Source organism: Aptenodytes patagonicus, chromosome 5, assembly GCF_965638725.1.
Source record: "Aptenodytes patagonicus chromosome 5, bAptPat1.pri.cur, whole genome shotgun sequence".
Taxonomy (NCBI): domain Eukaryota; kingdom Metazoa; phylum Chordata; class Aves; order Sphenisciformes; family Spheniscidae; genus Aptenodytes; species Aptenodytes patagonicus.
In genome coordinates, this window is record NC_134953.1 from 25,858,732 (window position 1) to 25,880,225 (window position 21,494).

The 21,494-nt window shown below is 37.2% G+C and overlaps 1 protein-coding gene across 1 annotated transcript in view; it reads right to left on the reverse strand.

Annotated features, from left to right (window-relative positions):
- Window positions 1-15,669: 15,669 nt before the first annotated feature.
- The window catches only part of RAB11FIP2 (RAB11 family interacting protein 2), a 31,351-nt gene continuing 25,526 nt past the window's right edge, over window positions 15,670-21,494 (reverse strand). The window contains exons 4-5 of the mRNA XM_076339104.1: window positions 21,051-21,096; window positions 15,670-17,186 (exon numbers count right to left, since the gene is read on the reverse strand). Of these exons, the coding sequence (XP_076195219.1) occupies window positions 16,959-17,186; window positions 21,051-21,096 (274 nt within the window). The 3' untranslated portion in view covers window positions 15,670-16,958. The remainder of the gene's footprint in view (window positions 17,187-21,050; window positions 21,097-21,494) is intronic.

Below are 21,494 nucleotides of genomic sequence, written 5' to 3' on the forward strand. Positions count from 1 at the left end.
GTGGAAGAAGGGTCAGGCAACTCAAGAAGAGTACAGGGATCTCGTTAGGTCGTGCAGAGAAGAAATGAGAAAGGCAAAAGCCCAGCTAGAATGCAATCTGGCCGCTGTCGTTAAAGACAACAAAAAAAGCTTTTACAAATATATTAATGACAAGAAGAGAGCCAAGGAAAATCTCCATCCTTTATTGGATGCGGGGGGGGACATTGTCACCAAGGATGAGGAAAAGGCTGAGGTACTCAATGCCTTCTTTGCCTCAGTCTTTAACAGGCAGACCAGTTCTCCTCAGGGTACTCGGCCCCCCGAGCTGGAAGACGGGGACGGTGAGCAGGATAAACCCCCCATAATCCAAGAGGAAGCAGTCAACGACCTGCTACGCCACCTGGATGCTCACAAGTCTATGGGGCCGGATGGGATCCACCCGAAAGTGCTGAGGGAGCTGGCGGAGGTGCTCGCCAAACTGCTCTCCATCATTTATCAGCAGTCCTGGTTAACGGGGGAGGTCCCGGACGACTGGAGGCTTGCCAATGTGATGCCCATGTACAACAAGGGCTGGAAGGAGGATCCGGGGAACTACAGGCCTGTCAGCCTGACCTCGGTGCCGGGGAAGATTATGGAGCGGTTCATCTTGAGGGCGCTCACAAGGCATGTGTGGGACAACCAGGGGATCAGGCCCAGCCAACACGGATTCATGACAGGCAGGTCCTGCTTGACCAACCTGATCTCCTTCTATGACCAGGTGACCCGCCTAGTGGACAAGGGAAAGGCTGTGGATGTGGTCTACCTGGACTTCAGCAAGGCCTTTGACACCGTCTCCCACAGCATTCTCCTCGAGAAGCTGGCGGCTCACGGCTTAGACAGGTGTACTCTGCGCTGGGTCAAAAACTGGCTGGACGGCCGGGCCCAGAGAGTTGTGGTGAATGGAGTTCAATCCAGTTGGCGGCCGGTCACGAGCGGTGTTCCCCAGGGCTCAGTACTGGGGCCGGTCTTGTTTAATATCTTTATCAATGATCTGGATGAGGGGATTGAGTGCACCCTCAGTAAGTTTGCAGACGACACCAAGTTGGGCGGGAGTGTTGATCTGCGCGAGGGTAGGAAGGCTCTGCAGAGGGACCTGGACAGGCTGGATCGATGGGCCCAGGCCAACTGTATGAGGTTCAACAAGGCCAAGTGCCGGGTCCTGCACTTCGGCCACAACAACCCCATGCAGCGCTACAGGCTTGGGGAAGAGTGGCTGGAAAGCTGCCTGTCGGAAAAGGACCTGGGGGTGCTGGTCGACAGCCGGCTGAACATGAGCCGGCAGTGTGCCCAGGCGGCCAAGAAGGCCAATGGCATCCTGGCCCGTATCAGAAATAGTGTGGCCAGCAGGAGTAGGGAAGTGATCGTGCCCCTGTACTCGGCCCTGGTGAGGCCGCACCTCGAATACTGTGTTCAGTTTTGGGCCCCTCACTGCAAGAAGGACGTTGAGGTGCTGGAGCGTGTCCAGAGAAGGGCAACGAGGCTGGTGAGGGGTCTGGAGAACAAGTCTTATGAGGAGCGGCTGAGGGAACTGGGGTTGTTTAGCCTGGAGAAAAGGAGGCTGAGGGGAGACCTCATCGCTCCCTACAGCTACCTGAAAGGAGGTTGTAGCCAGGTGGGTGTCGGTCTCTTCTCCGAAGTAACAAGTGATAGGACGAGAGGAAATGGCCTCAAGTTGCGCCAGGGGAGGTTTAGATTGGATGTAAGGAAAAATTTCTTTACTGAAAGAGTGGTGAAACATTGGAACAGGCTGCCCAGGGAAGTGGTTGAGTCACCATCCCTGGAGGTATTTAAAAGATGTGTAGATGAGGCACTTAGGGACATGGTTTAGTGGGCCTGGTGGTGTTGGGTTGACGGTTGGACTCGATGATCTTAGAGGTCTTTTCCAACCTCAATGATTCTATGATTCTATGATAACTTGGTTCCTGAATTTACTGACTCGCTTATGCTCAAATAGATGTTATCTCAGTTCTGCCAACCCAGCTCCCTTTACCTCCTCTGACTTTTGGGTAAATACACATTTAATGGTAACATCACAACGTTTTAAATTCTTTGCCAAATATTTTATGGTATTCTAGATTATTATAATTTTTTCCCTCTCTAATATCAGCAGATAAACCAATAGGTTGAATATTCCATGTTTTATTCTACATCTAAATCTTTTTATAGGTCCTAAGTGATTTTTAATTTTTTCTCCCTCATTGTCAATAGGAACTTTGACATTATATTTAGATACAGTTTTATCCTTTTTACAAGCTGGCTCTTTCTAACATGACTCTTGGAGAATATATAATCATATAGTAATGTAATAATTTTGAAAAAAGCTTGTCGTTGTTCCTATTGCTTCAGTAATAATTTGCTGCTCATAGAGCTTGAATATTATTGGTTTTATCAGAATAAAACCATAGATTTTCATATTACCTGTTACTATAGTCCATAGTAGCTTGAATAAAAGGTTTCTCCTGGATTCCTAGAAGTAGTATTCACTTTCAATGTCGGCATAGAGACAAGACTTACCTTTACACATCTCTGGGGAGTTTTGCAACGTCAGTTTGAATTCATTATTATCAGACCATTCAGCTGACTAGATGACCTAATCCCATCCCCATTACTCACAAATGTAGTCCTGTTAACATAAATAGGACAACATAGAAGAATAATGGATTGCAAGGGTTTGTTTTGTTTTGTTTTTACATCTTAAAAGATGTTACCTCGTTCAATTCTGCATTTTGAGATACAAAAACATGAGGTGGTTACATTCCTGTGAAGAAACTGTTTAATTACCACTAATTTCGGGGAAAGGTGATGTTGCCCGAAGATATGGGAAGCTGGACTCGGTGATCCAATCGAAGGTCCCTTCCAACCTGAGTTATTCTATGATAAAAATGTCCCCATAGCACTTGGTGAAATAAGACATCCCATCCCAGTGAGTCATTAGATATTTTAAAAATTGACTGGGAATTTCTTTCCTGCTAGTGCTTTGGTCGGGAAGAAATAATTCAGCCTTCTTGGTTAGACTTGCTAATGGCCTTATTGCACAGACTGTTTCTTCTAGTTTGGACATGAAGAAGATAGATGTTTAAATTCAACTTTTTCTCCTCTCTAAGGCTGTGTCACTATCCGCTCAGTGGCGGCTTTTCCTAATGCCTCACCAGTCTCCTGACTCCACACGGATACTGACTGCTGAGCAGGTAGTAGAGGTAAGTGCTTTCGATGTTGCCGATCGTGGAGGGGGAGGAAAAGCTACTGATGGGAGGAAGAGCTTAAAAGAGGATTTCACCTGCAAGCTGTGGAAGGCAGAAGAGATGTCTTGGGGGCTAAACAACATCAAAGGATGAGAGCAGATCCTGGAGGGTGACAGAAGTAGTTAGCGTTTAGAATTTACTTCCTTTGTCAATGACTCAATGGAATTTGAGTAGTATTTACAAATACATACACTTTCCTCGCATAAGAAAATAAAAGGCTGTTTGGCTCAGCAGAACTGTTATGGATTTAATTGGACAGCAAATTCCCACGTACTCAGCTAATTACACAGAGAGATGCACAAGACTCTCCTTCCAGGTGCCTTAGTCCTGCCTAGTATGGAGTGTCACTCTGTCAAAAACATTTGAACAATTATTGTAGTAAATTTGTCAGTTTAGAAACTCAATTTCTGGGCTGCTTGAAAGAGAAATGCTTTGCAAAAGCAACACGTGTTTTTTTCCTCCTATTACAAGAAGATATTTACAATAACAACATTTGTTCAAATGGTGAAAATCCCTTTTAATTATATAAATTTTCTGAAAAGCTTCATAGCTACAATAGTTTTATGAGTCATTTATTAGAAAAGATTGAGGTTTGTAAGAGGATCCAGCTGTAACTTGCCCTGAGCACTGTACGAATTCTTTAGTAAGTACTGATGACTTTTTTTGTGTCTGCGTGATTGAAAAAAATGCCCAGTAGTTTTGTTTATCAATGCAAAAACTTGTTTAAACATATTCAGTACTGTGTTTCTGTTTTTATTGAACATAATCTGTCTGTTTCTCTTATTAAGAATGCTTTCATACAAATGATCAAAATTACGAAACCGTATACCTCAGAGTCACACAGAAGTTGAGAAAATGCAACGGTGGTAAGTTTTGATGTTTTCTGAAGTAGGAAGACTACAGCGTTTTGGCTTGGGGATAAGTACTTTAAAAGCATAGCACATGATGTTTTCCTTTCACCCAGAAAAGAGAAGTAAAGTAGATTTTTCTTAGCAAATTAATTATCCTAACTTCCACACAAATCATCCAAGTAAACCGAGTCTGACCTCTCCATTCCAGCCTTTCTGGGAGCCACTGTTTGGCACCACTGCACGCTTGTACTTTCCAATTATCGCACGGAAAAGATAAACTAAGGATAAGGAAAAGTTAAGATCTTGGGAAAAACACAGATATGACGGTGTTTGGTTTAACTATTAAGAATATAACCAGTAAAATCTGCTCTGCCTTAGTGGGCCACTTGCTGTCCCTTGACTGATTTATTTCTAGATTCAGAGGTGTTGTCTGAATGTTCTACCTGTGCAAACCAATAAAACGTGACGAGGTGTCAAATGCCTCCGAAGTCTTCTGCTGGGTCTGCTGCCTTCACCGAAGTGATGCGCCTACTACACATTCCTGGAATAAGAGTTTTCCTTTTGAGTTACTGATCTAAAAATGATGAGTACTGCCAGAATTGCATCATTCTCTGTCAAGATTAAGGGAGAAACAAAAGAAAAACCCTCCTGAAATTCCTCTGATATTTTTACCTATGCAACCTCACAGATCCAAATGGAGACTTGAGGCTGTAACTCAACACGATTTTGCATAATTGGACCCACTTTAAATTGCAGTCTTCTAGTGTTGCTAACCCTGGAGTCTGACCTTGGCTTTAATTTTTAAAAGTTTACTTTGCTGAAGCTTCTCCTTCTCAACTTCAGTGATACTCAAAACAATGACAGAGCAGCTAATAACTACAAAGCGGGCAAATAACAGTGCGCTCATCAAACTTTTTTGTACTCGGATACCATTTTAAACACAAGTGATATTAGGAACAGAGCATGATTTAAATGTGCTTTGACATGGGAGATGATACCGGGGAAGATAAATGTTTTAAATCAAACTCTATTTAAGATAAGCACGGCATACAAAGTAGCTACTTGACTCTTGAATTTAAAAGTGCAGTTATTCAGATACATACTTAAATATACAGACTGTATCTGGAAAATATGTTCAATGAGCAATTATATTAGTAAAGAAAATACAATGTGCTTGGGCAGTATGCCATTTTATTTATTATTATTCTTCAACTAATTTTTACATCTTGCCAAAGCGCATGCTGTGCGCTGTATACTGATTTGAAGCCAAATTGAAAGTACAGGTGCACCAACATGTGAGAAAGTATTTCAATAGCTGAAGAAAAAGCTTATATTCAGAACTGAAGCTGTGTAAACCAATGTCTTCAACTGCTTAACTGTGTGCCAGAGGAAGAAAAGGTCTCAGAAAGAAACAGACTGATGCTATGCCATCTCACAAAAATCCTGGGCTACAAACACATTATTTTTTGTGTAACTTTACCATAAGACAAGCCAAAATATTTCCTTCCTAGGGACCAGGATTTATACTCAGCCTTAAATTTTCCTCAATGTCAGCAAAGCTAATTGCTACTTTGAAAACAGGTGTGGTAAGGGTCCGTTGCCCTGGATCTAAGATAGTCATTAAAACCAGTGCAGAGTGGAAATAACTGTTAATATTGAAATGTAGTGGCCTTTTAAGCTCATTTTGACCTGGTATAATGCCAAAATTTGGCATTAATGTCAAAGTTTAAAAAAAAATTACACTTATTCAGAATTTCACAACTTTCTACTTAGTAAGGGCCTAGAGACAAAAAAAGGAAAAAAAGTTTTAAACAGGAATGAGCCTCCTGAGTTTTGCTGCTCATGAGAAGTGGTCTGAGAACAAGAGATTCATGGTTTTTAGCAGATATGCTGCCAGCTTTTCTCACAGGCAGCAATAGACAGTGTAAACTCCAGGGCCACATATAAAATAAACACATTTTATACCTGTGGGAAGCAGGGGAGGTTCAGTTTTCCAATGTTCTAAACAATTAATATCCAGCAGTTGACAGATACGAGCTGATATAACATACAGCGGTTCCATTGGGTACTGCAGCAAAAGGGTAACAATAATCCAAATGTCAGGCTGAGATCTGCTACCGTGCAAACTGCAAGGGCTACAACCAACTTGCTCAAAGGCTTTCAGACACTGACTCAGCTGTGCAGGTACCAGTCCTAGGTTAGCAATGAGAAAAAGATGAAATCCTGGAAATTTTATAAGTGATGATCAGTGTCTTTTTAAGTGCTCAGAAGAGAAAGCACTGCCTTCTAAAATACTTCAGAAGAAGTACCACTTTGTATTTGGGATTGCAGTGAGTGGTTATTTCAGCTGGCCAGTATTATGCTAGTAACTCTTCCCAAGCTAGAATGACAGCTACTTTGTATGGGGATTTATTGAGGAAAGGATGTTTCCCAGGACATCGCAACAAGTGCTCCTGCCAGAAGACCACCACTTCACTGAAAGATTTTGCTTGTAAAAAGAACTCTGCTAGCCTAATATATCTCCTTTATAACTGCATTACTCCTTGTTTATATGTCAGTCTCTGAACAAAGCATTGACTCCATTAGCCTTCTGTCAGACTAAAAGCCGCAATTTTTCTTTCGAAGACAAGTGAAAGGAGGAATCAAATAAAGCAGCGAAAGATTTAATATTTTGTGTATCCGCTAATTGTCCTTTGGGTAATAAATAAACAAACAAATAAAATCAGGGGCTTGTAATTCAAGCAATTTACTTTGGGGGAAAATTTGTGTACTTTTTTCCATGAGAAAATCTGAGAAATGTTACTATTTGTGTTCACAGCATCTAGCACACTCCTGAAGTGTGATGCTTACTGTAGCTGGTCAGTTATTGCCTCCTGTAAGGAATCAGTTATTGCTTCTCATGCTTACCACGGGAAAACTCAACAAGCTCATTCTTCACTTTTTATATTCTGAGTGAGATGCTGCTCCCTTTCAAAGCTACCTTATATATTAGCATTTGATCAATCTTCAGTACAGTGACTATCTAAAAACTGTCCTCCTCTTCCTTCTAAAATTAATATTTCACTTTTTACCTAAATGCACAACCCCTAGTTGCTGAAGACCATCGTTGCTGAACGGTTTTCTCCTACTTCTTTATTTCTTAACATCTTAAAATACTGGGAATTTGAAAGATACTGTGATTGTGAAAGGGGCTTTGGTTAGGTTTTTCACAGAAGAACTCTATTTTCTCCAATGCTACCTTTTTTTAACACACATATTCAACTGCGAAGTACAGCAATCTACTTAGTCACAGCAGCTGTCTTTTGCAAGTCTACACGTTTCTTCGAGGGATACAGGGAAAAATGTGGTCTCCTCTTTATTCAGATGAACTGGCTGTAACTAATGAACTGAAGCTGAATATTCTCCTATTTTTAAGTTAGAGGAGAAAGACACTGAATGTATTTAACAGAAACCATCTCCAAAGTTGGCAACTTTTCAGACAAGTTAATGATGTCCCGCAGGACATTATCAACAAATGCTACCTTCTATTTTGAATGCCCTTTGGCTAACACACTTTTGTGTAGTAAGCCCAAACAGGAACTGCAAAGCTTCGTGGGCTTCCAGATGAAAAACACCCTGACCAACCCATCCTGATTGGTATGCATTTGGAAATTCATCTGCTTATTTGCTTCCTTTCCCCTAAGACTAAAGTGACTGTCTAGTCTTAGGGCGATACACACCCCCACCTGTATGCAAGAACTCTGTTCCCACCTTGACGTTTATTTCACTATGTTTTGCTCTATTTAGACTGTGGCTTTGAGTCATCCTTCCAAAGTTCAAGATAGTTTTCCAATGAGCCCTTCAGAAACTTGCTTTGATCCCAGTTTTGGCAGTCATCGCTCGTCACATATTTCATTTGTTACTTTAGACGTAAGTCTCCATCCAAAACAGTCCAAGAGCAAAGAAGAGGAACAGCCTCCAAATATGGTGAGAGCTAAGCTGGTTTCTGGAGTAGTTTAGCACATCGGCGTGTGTAAGAATGAAGAGAACTGGAACGAGTTTTAAATAATGCTCTAAATAGACTGTGGTGAAATGTTCAGAACTTAAAACTACACACAAAAGCATGAAACAGATAAAAGAATAGCTAAGACCCCATTAGTAAATATAACTCTGTCACGATCAACTCCAGCAATAAAATGTTGCTTCAACTCTCTGAAATGATGTCTGATGAAACAAAGGTTAAGCACAGGTCTTTCACTTAATATTTGGTTTATAAAGAGCTAGTAAAGTTTACACTATCAAATATGAAGGGAAGGATGAGGTTTTTTCCAAAGCAATTATACTGGACAGTTATAATAAAAATACTTCCCAGAAAAAATACTCTTCAGTATCCACCAACTGAATTTTAATTTGGATCACACAATTCTTTTGCTTTTAATTAGGATTATTTTATTTCTCCCCACTGCTGTCGGATGTTCCTTTCATTTAGTGTCTCAACTTAAAAGTCACACTATTTCACAGTATTCTGTGCGTGGATTATGAGGAGACCAATTACGAGAGAGTCTCAAATGGCAGTAACGTTAATCAAGTGAACTGTTACATATATTGTAGCCAACAATAATCTGGCCCTTAACAATAAACAAACAGTTATTTATACAAGTTTTTAAATGTGAAAATGTAAGAAAGTTTTCTATATCTGATCCTGGAAGCACATAAACCTGGTATTGACGCTTCTCACACACAAAAAAGTCAAGACCGCATCTCACAAAGTGGCAGTATTTTTTTCCTTGGTCCATAAGAGCAGTACCTAGCACCTCTTGTAATCTGATTCCTATTCTCTTGTCCTCCACTTTATAAAGAAAGCAAATTTGATGCTAGTCTGTTGGATAAAGGAGTGCCTGAGGCTACATACCCAAGTTTAATTGCACTGCAGTTCAACACATAGGCATGTGCAATTTTTTAGGAAAACCTTAATTCTCCCAGAGCTCATTTTTAACTTCTACAATACACAAAAGAGTATATCCGATACTTTCACTCTGTATATTTTGGAAAAAAATAATGTGGGATATCACAATATTATCTTACAATTTAGAATATGTAATTGTGGTAGATTTGAATCGTAACTATAAAATATTGGAGCACAAATCTATAAAGGAATTAAAACTGTAAATTGCATGAACACTTTAAATTGTTTCTTGTTATACATGTTTAATGATTTAGTTTAAAACAGCATGTAAAAACTCCTTAAAAATAGCGTATTCAAAATGCTTATCCAAATGCAATTGCTATGCACAAGACAAGAGTTTTCTCTTAAAAAAACCTGACATTTTGCATTTTGTGCTTCAGTGTTCCTTAAAAATAAGTACTGAGTAATCTACAATTAGCAAAATATAAGCATATTTAAGCTGTGAATTATAAGTTAATGAAATAAGCTGCTTTAATGGGGAAAACATTTTATTAGTAATAGAAAATACTCATAGCTGGAGAGTCAGCAGCTGCTTTTAAAGGATGCCATTAAGCTGCCATTATTTTGACAAAGCTCTGGCCTCAAAGAGGCAGATTTTCTTAATGCATTGTAGAAGTCCTTGGCAAATTACATAATATTCATTAAATTTAAATGGAGACCCTTGATGTCTCCTGTAAAGACGTCCCAGGGAGTCAATTTTCAAGGGATTCATAATGTAAGCAGCAAGTTATCGGAGAAGGAGCCATTCATCACCTAAGAAGGCCCCGAATTAATCATTTAGAGAAGGAGGTGATATGACACATTTTGGTGGTTTATTTGTTAGACTCCATGAGACCCTGAGCCAGACACCTACTTCAAGTAACAACAGAGGCAGTCCGGCCAGCCACGTGCTGCATACACCAAATTTCCTCAGACGCTTCCTAACTTTCAGAGGAAAGCGGTTCGTTTAATCCCTAAAGTTAATACTACAATGTCAGAGGGACTAAAAAAGCAGAGGCGACAGCTAGCCAAAGCACTGTGCTTCTGCCTGACATCTGCCTCACACCTAACACCTTGGGAACTAATCCTCCCGTTAAACTCCTGACACTGATCCTGCTGGTGAAGGATGCTGTGTTAACTTTTCCTATTACAAAAAGAACCTCGCGCATGCTGGGCAAGTAGATCCCTTAAAATCTGAATCCTAGTCCTACTAAATTTTTGTGGTTGGCTTTTTTGGATCCCAACAGTGGAATCTCCCCAATGCTGCTTTTACTCATTCCCTCGGTGTCACACAGCAGACAATGTTAAGGCTGAAACAAAAGACCATCCCAGGAAGTTTTCCCCCTTTTTAATATTTGGCTTCATTTAAATGCTGCATGTCCCCAAAACCTTTTTAAACTGCTTACTTTTAAAGTACAAGCATGTCAGTATTTAGCCACAGAGGGTACTTTCTGTCCTAAATCACCATCCATTTATCAAAGACTGACCTGTGTTGCTAAATGCTGTAAAAACACATTATAAAAACATTGCAATAATCTCCATGTAATAGCCATTGGCTTCCAGCATTGAATATACTGATATTTGTATAAACATTACACAGACAATGCCACACGGTTTTCAAATTGGGCTGTACTTAGTGTGGTAGGCTGCCATCATCATTACTCAATAAGTAGTACAGACAAGAGAAAACAGCTTCCTTTAGCAGATACGTCTTATTCCTATCTCTCACAAAATGGCACTATTACAAAATAATCCAATATTTAATTTATTAATGCAGACTAAGAGATGGGATTTGTTTTTCATCACCATTATTTATAACTGTACTAACGTGCCCAGCGTTACACAAAAGGGCAACGTATCCCAAGTGAACTGCAGCCAGAGCTTGCACAACACTCCCATAAAAACAAATTAAACAACTTAAAATATGGAAATGAAATCCTGATTTTTACTCTGTATGGTTCCATAAAGAATTAACTTTAATAAATGTAACTGGAGAGAGAATTGTCCTTGATGATCCTTCTAGTTTACGTCTAAATATTTCAATAGCTCTTTAACTGCTAAACTATATTTAAAATATCCTTGAAAACCTTTATTAGGGGGTTGAGACGTTAAATAATGAAAACTCAAAAACCAACTCCATGCTGGGGAAACTCGAAGCTATTTAATCAAGCTGGGCTTTTACATTGTCAATAGAATTACGGTTGGTATCAACTAACAAACATTATGCCTCTGAGGTAGGGAAATTGCGATGGCTCCATTTTCAAATGGGCATAGGAACTGAGATTAGTTACTAGATGTGAATTACAGATGGAAACTGGTATTTAATATGCAGCATGGCGCTTTCGGAAACCTGCCTTCCTCCTCTGTCCTCATTCCTCATCTACTTAACCATCAGGACAGTGCCAAGTCAGTGAGACATGGGGTGAAACAGCTGATGGAAACCCGCATAACAAAGCATGTGTAAGCACATGTACATCTCAAAAATTGACTATGATTTCCCGTAACCACCACATTTCATGGATACCTCAAAGAGAAGAACCCTTTCTAAACCTCATAAGTCCACAGTTGTACGACGAAGGACCTCACGGAGCAAGTTAACTTAATCGCATCCCAGTGAAATTCAAGCCTCCAAGTAACTGGGTGAACTACTCAACGTTCTTCTGAGCCAGGACCACTCTTTGTATCTCCTTAGCATCCAGAAAATGTACTATTGTCAGGGGACAGACTTTGCTGTCTTGCTGCCTCAAGGAAGAGGAAAAGACGACAGGCAAAAGCATTTTTTTTTCTGAGAAAAGTGTGTTGAAAAACTTGTGGGAGCATTGAAAAAAATACCTATGGGGCAGACAGGTGGGGCAGAATGCTCCGGTTTTCTGTCATTCTGGCTGGGTTTTATTCTGTCAAGCATGAAGAGAAATATGCATCATGTTTTCCATATCAAAATTGGCACAGTGTTTGTCCTCATGCTAAATGCAGTTCTGGCCTGCAGTGCCAAAGATCTCCTAGTAATATTTACACAACCACAGAGTCAGACGAATAGTGCATTTAAAGGGACTGCAGCTGTCATATAAAAAAGACATACATACTAGCACATTAAGAACATGCCATTTTTTTCACTAATCACAAGTTTTGGACACTACTGAAGAGATTTCCCTTAATGGCTACCCTGCAAACAGCTGGGATATTAATTTAGAGCTGTCCTTAAGGAAATACACCTCTCTGTGGTCTGTGAGTCTTAACAGCATGGTTCTTACAAACACATACTTAAGCAGAGCTTAGGAGTTACAAGCTTTGCATAACACAGATTAATATCACAATTCAAGATACACTGCGGTAGTGCATTGTGGTGCTTTATTAGTGTTAGACATGCAATATTTATTTACTGAACAGAAATTAAAATATTAAGATAACATTTTAATCAAATTAAAGGAGTTGAAGTTGCAATAATGAAACAAAAAAAGTTTTTCATGCATTCTAAGTTTATAGTTCTCACATGTGCATATAGTTGTGATTCTGTACCATTATTAAATGTAGACAAACTATTGATTGCACGAGACAAAATCAACCCTTAAGTTACAAGTAATGTTCATATCTTTCACAGACTTCCTATATAACCTGGATCTTCAGCTTTTTATAGTACATTGTAATACAAGACATCTGGAAGCTTCTAAGATGAATAGGAATGGCTCTACCATTTGTAACATACAGTGGCTTCTTTAATGTACAAATTACAAAAGATAAAGCAAATGCCCACCATGCTTTAGGAGACCATGACTTTTTCAACAGAAACAAATCTCAAAACCCTTCATAAACAGATTAAAGTGCTACCTATTGCATATTAAATACTTCCAGTGACTGTATCTACATTTAGAAGTTATAAATCCCTGAAAATAGGGTTTCATACCGAAAGTGCTGACAGACCCTTAAATCTAGCATCATCAACACAGCAGCGCTATAATCCTTCACCGTGTACTTCAAAGGGAGGAAGTTAGTCAACATGCTTTAAATATCACCATTTTAAGAGCCCACAGCTAGCGCCTCTATCGTATCTACAACAGTAATGGATACATAAAGAGCAAAAAAGCATGAGCTTACTTTACATACTTGATGTAGGACAGTAATTTTTCTTTAAAGCTGGAAGTGTAAACAAACCTCCAGTGCAGCAGTAAACATATTAAGACAGCAGTTCTGTTTGTTTTAAGATGCATCTAAGAAAGGGCATCCTGTACAGAAAGAAATGCAGTCTAGTACCTAATGAGCATGAGTTTCATTAGGTCCCCAAATCATGAAACTTTTCTAAATGCAAGGCAACATTTTCACAGCTGGAAAATTACAAATAGTTCTTGATACAGAGCCAACAGCAATAAACGTAGTTATGTATAATCTAAGGAGAATGCTACATTCATTAGTAGGTGGAAAACCAAGCTAAACGTAAAATACAGCAGCAAGAAGTAACATATATAAATATTAAACATCCTTGAATGGCAGAAAGTTTAAATTTGTTACTTACAACATTAAAGTATGGCCTCGATATTTGTCCTCTAAAGTAAGCAAAGCACGTGGCTATGAGCAGAGCTGTTTCAAAGGATAATTTCAAAGTATAGTGTGTGCATGGATGAACTCTTATGCTAATTTTTGAGAGAAAAAAATCAAAGTAATGTGGAGATGTCCAAAATTTTCATCCCTACATTTTAAAGGGCAAGAAAGACTGACCATAAGTGGCAAGTTCTTATGGTTTTAAAATGATCTGCAAAAACGTTTACAATTTTATCCTATGGGAGAAACAGAACTTTCTTTGTTTTCAACATGTAAATTACTCTGTATGAAATGTTTTCATTCGAAAGCTGCATGGTTCAAAAAATACGTGGGGTGAAGATGCTTTTCAAAAATACTCTCAAAATATAGAAAAAACTTAAAATTTTCTTTCTAAGCAGAAAGTGACGTGCATGTAATCTTTCCAGAATTGCTCCAAAAGCAGCCTACATCTTCAGCTGTAAGAACTCTATAAAAATATTTTCATAGTTGTAAATGTCCCGTTCGGCCTCTCTGTGTAACTTTACCTTGTCCTAAACTGCATTTGTCATTCTCCCCTCTTTCTTGACAAACTGTTAGAAACAAAAGGTGCTTTTATTCATTTACAGATCAGATAAAGACTAGACAGCACATTCAAAGCTTCACTAAATTTCTCCACTAATGCACAAAAATTGATCTTTTCGCTACCTTTAATCTGCTTATCATTCTTGGTATGCAAATATGTCAAATGATCTGCTTTTAGTCAATTATGCAGTTTGATATTCTACATTTACATTCTAAAAGAAGTGATTTCAGAGGTGCTAAATATAGTAGAGTTTCATTTTAATAATTACAAGTTGGCTTGCAAGTGAAAAGTCATTGGAGCATATTCTCTGGTTAGTTTACTTGTTAAACATCGGTGTGTATGATTTAATCATTACTACAGATGGTCTCATACCAGTCAGTTTGAAAATGACTCTGGAATTCAAAACAATTGCACAACACTTCCCCATTAACAATATGAGAAAACCACTTGCTTTGGCCAAACATTTGAAAATGTTTAAGAACTTTTATGGAAATACTGAGTAACTGAAATACATCTTGGTGTAATTAGGAAATTAAAATCTAATTGAGTGCAAAACCTAACTTCCAACAGTAAACGTACCATAACTTAGTACATAACCTTTGGCACTTTGAATATATTACAACAAATTTACAGTCATTTAGATCTTAAGTGGGTCAAAAGAACATTCACGTGCTTTATGAGGTACCGAACTCGATAAATCCTTAGGTTGTCAAAAGAGAGAGACTACCTGATGAAGTGGGCCCATTTCTGTGCTACAAACATCTAAATGCAGAGCACTACAATTAGGTAGGGCTTGAATCGCTCAGGCTCCATCCAGGCACAAGGATCTATGCTAATGGATCCCAATGGTGGGTTGGGAACATTTCAGGGACATAGTGCTAGGGGGATGGGAGGTAGTTGCTAAAAAAAAAAAGAAGAAGAAAGAAGAAGAAGAAAGAAGAAGAAGAAAGAAGAAGAAGAAAGAAGAAGAAGAAAGAAGAAGAAGAAAGAAGAAGAAGAAAGAAGAAGAAGAAAGAAGAAGAAGAAAGAAGAAGAAGAAAGAAGAAGAAGAAAGAAGAAGAAGAAAGGAAAAGGAAAAGGAAAAGGAAAAGGAAAAAAAGGAAAAGGAGAAATAGCCAAAAATAAGTAAATGAAGTCTGAGAACAATTGTACAAAGAAGTATTTTTTTCAAACAAGAATAATTCTGTGCTGTCATACAATACTAACACCGTCGAAAGCATTGAGATAGTAGAAGTTTTTCAACTTTTCCAGATCATATTCAAGATATTACTAATTTTTGCAGTTTTAAAAATGAAAACATATTTAGATCTTTTACTACAACAAAAAAAAATTGGAATTTAATTTCAAGCTTTGTTTTCCTCCTCAGCAACAGCCATTACATGGTGCTGTAAGGAAAAAAAAAAAAGATCAGGTGTAGAAAAAGAAGAGGAGGAGGAAAAGACAGTCAGTTTTCTTAAATCCAAATCTAAAATATTCTCTGTACTTTTTTTTTAATATCATCTTACTGTTTCACAGCAACAGACAATCCAACTGAGACTCTTATGAAGGAAATTAAAATGAAAATCTATTTATGTTAATACTGTGAGGATTCTTCTACAGTATTTTCCCATTATACATTCATCACTATATTTTGCCAATTTATTGAATAACAGATACCTTTTTCATATGACATTTTACAAACAATTATTAAATGATCAGGAAGACATTTACTTCATTCTTCTTTCATTTGCCTCAGTGAAAACTGACTTTTAGAAGTACTTACAAGGAATACAGATTTTTTTTTAAATGAAAAGCCTTTCTAAGTACTCTGTATGTGTTTAAGCAACATAGCCTATTTCTAAAGGCATATACTTCATTGTGATAAGATTTAAAAAACCTAAGACATATATAATGTAAAACTCAACCTTAAATTGAGTCAGTTCTATATTTTTTGAATCATCATGTCTATTTAAGTCAGTCTGTTCATTTCTTCCACATTTTCACTGTAGTAGACTTTGACTAAACAAAGTATTCATATCTTTATTCCATACTTTTCTCCAGTTCTACCTCTGACTCTATTAACACTGTTCAAAGTACTTTAACATATAAAAAGGCATGCAATAACTTCATACAAAAAGATCCTCAAAACAACCTTATGTCATGAGCTCACTACCAAAGTTCAATCATTATACACAAAATTCAGCATTTAAGTGTAAAATAACTGATTCCAGCATGTGCCATTACTGAAATGGCGTGCTATTTTTTACATTGTTATACAAAAAGCACATTGTATAGAATACAGCATTTACTCTGCAAAGATTGTGCATCACTGTTTTCCTCTAATATGTGTAGAACAAACTACATTCCATTGCAACAAACCACACTTAGGTTTAGTAAAGCGTACTACACTGGCTTGAAAACAGTGGTCTTGATGGCATGCTGTAATATCAGAATCGATATATTTGCATAATACCAATAATCATTCAAGAAAACATTCATAACAGCACAGGCTTCCCAGTTGAAACTGCCACACGGTGAACACTAAGATATTATATAAACTGTATGGACATATTTAATATGCATTATTAACTCTACTGTAATTATTCTGTACCTAAAGGTATTTTCAAAAAGAAAAAAAGTTATTTAGGTGATCTAACAGAATATTACTTTTGGAAGTCCCTGCTAGCGTTTGGAGTAAAAAACAAATAAAAAAACCCATGCCATAGTCCCATCCTCCCCCCGTTCCTGGAATTTCTTAGGAGAAAAGGAATGAAGATAAGTCAAAATGTTAAAGTGTGATTTCCTTCCACTAACGCATTCAGCAGAAAGTACCATCAAGTATTGCTATCTTAGCTTTTGGAAAATTTGCCAGCTTTTCGAGAAGGTTCATATGGCACTCTGAGAATACTAGGTGTTTCTTCCATTACTCGTACAAGAAGATTATCAATGTAATCTTCAAGTTCACGAATATGGGTGTCCTTCTTCTTAAGTTGCTCTTTATGTTTCACCAGCTCCTGCAAAACCTCTTCGTAAGTAAGGTTACGGTATCCTGCAGTGGCGTCAAAAGGATTTCCATCCTACGGGTAAGTTTAAAAAAACCATCAGATTTTATGAAATAGTTCAGTGTTCTGAACAAATTGATGGGTTATCGCTTTTCATATGTGTCTCGCGCACCTCTTGACAGAAGCAACTTTACTTAGACAACATACCTCCATTTGCTCTAGAGCTTTTCCCTCCAATACCCCCACTGGGGCAGACAACTGGAGATAGGTTGCCCAGTTTGAAGTAAGTTTCCCGTACTGTCATCTCAGAAAAAATATTGTTCTCAGTGAGATTATACACAGTTATTAACCACCCAAGCAGTAACCACAAGGACAGTTAGCAGGTCCATTTTGGGAAACCAGCTATGTGGTAACCTTAATTATAGAAGAGCAAGAGAAAGAGCCCCGAGAATTCAAGTCCTACTGTAACTTTCCTGAGTTCTTGCCTTTTGAGCATATCATAGCAAAACGTAGCTCTAAATGACATCAGCCCTCATCTGTCTTTCATATTCTATTTTTAGTCATCAGTGGTTCTCCAGGCCTTGGCCTCTGAATCAGATAATAAAACTTTCAATTTTAAGTTTCAGGTGAAGCTAAAAGGCTGCATCTTATGTGCACCAGAGCACTTAAGACAGAAATGCGTACTACTGAAAGATCTTGCTTGCCTGCTTGCTTGCTTTAAAGCAGGAGGGGCCCAGAATTAAGCAGTAGGGAAAACAGAATTGTTTCTGTAATGATTTCTGACGACTCAGTAAGTGCAGGTATTAGCGGAGATGGACAAATTAGTCCCCTTAACAAACGGCAACACGCGATCCAAAAAACTATAAACTTGAATGTCTTATTCTGTGTCAAGAAGAATTAGCTGTGACCTTAAGTAACCAGATTATGAAAAATATGGAAATGTGTAACTGAGAAAAAGATTGTGAGAGTTGGTTTATAAAAGTATTAGCGCCATTAGACATGCTAAGCAGTAAGTTTTATCTGATTCAGAAATGGAGACATTTAAAAAGATATGGAACCTCTAATTAAGTAAAATAATCTAACCTCTCAAATCCTGCACCTCTAACAGGGCAGAAGAACACAAGACAGCTTTTGTTTACAGTAGAAACTTGTCATTAAAAATCATAAAGCTTGCACAGCTAGGAAGCACACCACATAATAAAGTCATATTCATTCCTTTTCCATGCTCCATTCTTTCTCTTTCCATACAGCTCCATATTTGCACAGTGGCATACGTCGAATCATTAAAATATGCAGGTGGCCAAAGTTTTCAAACAAACCTCATTAAAAGTGATGGTGCACTGCAAATAGGCTGAAGTACAACGGATCAGTCAGCTTCTCTCCATCAATTATATTCTAATAGTAGCTCTCGAAAATATGTGCTTTTAAGGGTTTCTCACTACATTTGAGATATTTAATGTCACGTTCATGTACGTGTATTCAGTATTTTAAACTTATCAAGTTACAAGATTGTAAGTGATCAATAACTCCCACTTTATTAAAATGGCTAACTTGATGAAATTTATAAATTGGTTAGTAATTGATTTCCAACAAGTATAGAAGAGAAAATAACTTCGCTTTGTGGTCATTATATTTTTAGCACATTTTCTTCTACAAGAAGGAAGTAAAATTTTCTCTTTACGGTACTCAATTTTTGTACACATTGGAAAAGACAGCATTAACACTTCCACGTCTAAAATACAGGGTTTCCCTAATTTTCTGATTTGGCAAAGGAAGAGGAATTAAGATGCAATGATGTCTTTAATTATTATGTAAAGTTTACTGGAAAATCGTGTGTAATACATATGCTTTAAAGATGTTTTGTCATACACATGCTCCACATAGATCTTTGGGGTGGAATAACCTATGACATTAATTACACAAGAAAATTCTAGTTAAAGGATGTTAGTACTTAGAAATAAATATTGTTAAAGTTAAGAAGATTTTAAATGTTCAGTTTGAGCAAATAAGTGATACTTAAATGTATAAGGATGTTAAAGTTAAGATTTTAAATGTTCCATCTGAGCAAATAAGTGATACTTAAATGTTTAAGGATGTTAAAATTAACATTTTAAATGTTCAGTTTGAGCAAATAAGTGATACTTAAATGTATAAGGAACAACTATATCTTTACAAAAATAGATACTATAATTTTAATACAAAACATTAATCTTATAATGAATTATTAAGAAAAAAAGATTCTAAATAACAAGCTATGCAAAGAACGATTGTCTCGGCTACAAAATACTATTGGGGTACACACTGACAGCCAGAGGAAATGGAGTTAGATAAAATGAAGGCCTGGCAATCTCTGATCATCTCTTTATTGTTCTAATGAGGAATTCTACTCTGGGAATATCATCTAAGCCACTTTCCACATCTTTTGTCCTACTTACTTCATCTTCCTTTCAGTTCTTAATTAGGCCTTAAAGAGCTCACGATGCCCTTTCAACTGGCTACTGCTCCCATTTAAACACTGCTTTCAGAGACAGGTGTTGGCACCAGAGTAGAAGACATACAAACATAATTACTAAATGTGATGCATAAGGAAGAAATATAACAACTTGGTGACAGCTGTTATTGCAGAACCTAATAATAAATTACTTCAAACACCTTAGAAAGCAATCTTGAATATGTAAAAAAAAATTCAAACAGTTTCATTCAGAACTATGGTTGAGATACAGTTTCTTCTCCTCCTAATTTGTATTTTGTCTTAAATGAGCACCACCTCATAATCCTACAACTGACATCTAGGATAGCTGGTATTCCAAAAGAAAAATCATCAAGGATTTCTTTTATCACCTTTAAATCCTTTAAATAAAACAATTCACATCTTATTTCTTAAAAGAATTAAACCGATGCTTTTACCAGCAATAAATTACATGATTTGCGGGAGTACATTTGCAAGCACATAGAAACTGTAATTATAGTTACTTTACAGACAATAGCTGCTAAGTTAAATCAATTTTTTGATGTCGCTTTTTGTCAGAGATTAAGTAACCGCCTGGTAGAATTCAGTTTACTATCTGATCAAAGGCAGCCTTCATATACTCTGACATCTCCCACCAGTTACTTACATTATAAAAACTTGGGCATTTACAATAACATCAAATGTTATTACAAATCATTTACATAAACCAGCAAAAACCAAACAGTACAAAGTCATATTTGCTTGTGAAACTTGCTTTCTATATATTTTAAAAAATGAAAACAAACCTACTTTTAAAGATTTCATCTATTCACAGAACAAATTCTAGTAAGACATTTTACTTCAAACAAAGACACTGCATAGGATATCTGTGGATTTTTTTGGTTTTTTCTTAGTACACAATTTATTGTAGGTACTTTTAGAGTCAAAAGAGTATTCTGAATAATAACTTCTAGGATTTCTATTTTTTAGTGTTTTCTGAGAGGCTGTTCATTTATTATTTGTATTATTAATCCTATCATGCATCAGTTCATTACTTCCATTTTGATTTGCCATCTAAAGACTGTCCTCAAGTCTCCGACTACAGTGATAGGAAACTCCTGTTAAGTCAATTAATACATCACTGCCTAATACAGAGTTCCTCACCTGACTATTACTTCTCTAGAGTCATCTGAAATACCGCAAAGCAACAGTTTTCTTTTCACTTTCTGTGCAAAGATCTAATTTTTCCCTTCTTCTCTACATCATCATACCAGAATAACACTGCATATTGAGTGTTAAACTCTTCTTTATTTCCAAATTTATATTAAGCCTGTAATTTTCTAATTAGATTTTCTGGATACGTCAAAAGAAAAACAAAAAACCCCCAACATTTCCTTATAAGAGGTTAAACAAGAATAATAGCTTATATTGTGTCAAGCACCAATTAGTTGGCATTTACTGATGGCTTTCCATAACACTTCATAACTCACCATTGTTTTCCTGAGGTCCTCAATGCCAGAAGGATTCGTATTAAAACTGTGGGAAAAAACCAAAACCCCAAATATTAGCAGTGCATACTTATCTAACTAAAACATCTACTAGAAGACACTACTGAATTAGGTATATAGCTATAAAATGTTTAGTATGATTTATTTTCTTGATTTGTTGAACTTAGGAGAAGTAGGAAACATTCAAAGTTAATGGAAATTTTCATATATTCTTTGTTCACAATTTTTTGTATTTTTCATATTCTTTTTGTCATAAAATTTGAATAAGTAATTAAGAAATACAAGAAAGGATATTACAGATTGGGCTTCCCTAGCTCTTCTCTTATTTCTAGACTTACCTCGAGCTTCTAAGCAAAAAGAGATCCTTTAAATGAAATATTCTGGAAACAGGTCCCTGGGATGAGATTGTTAAAAAAACAACAACAA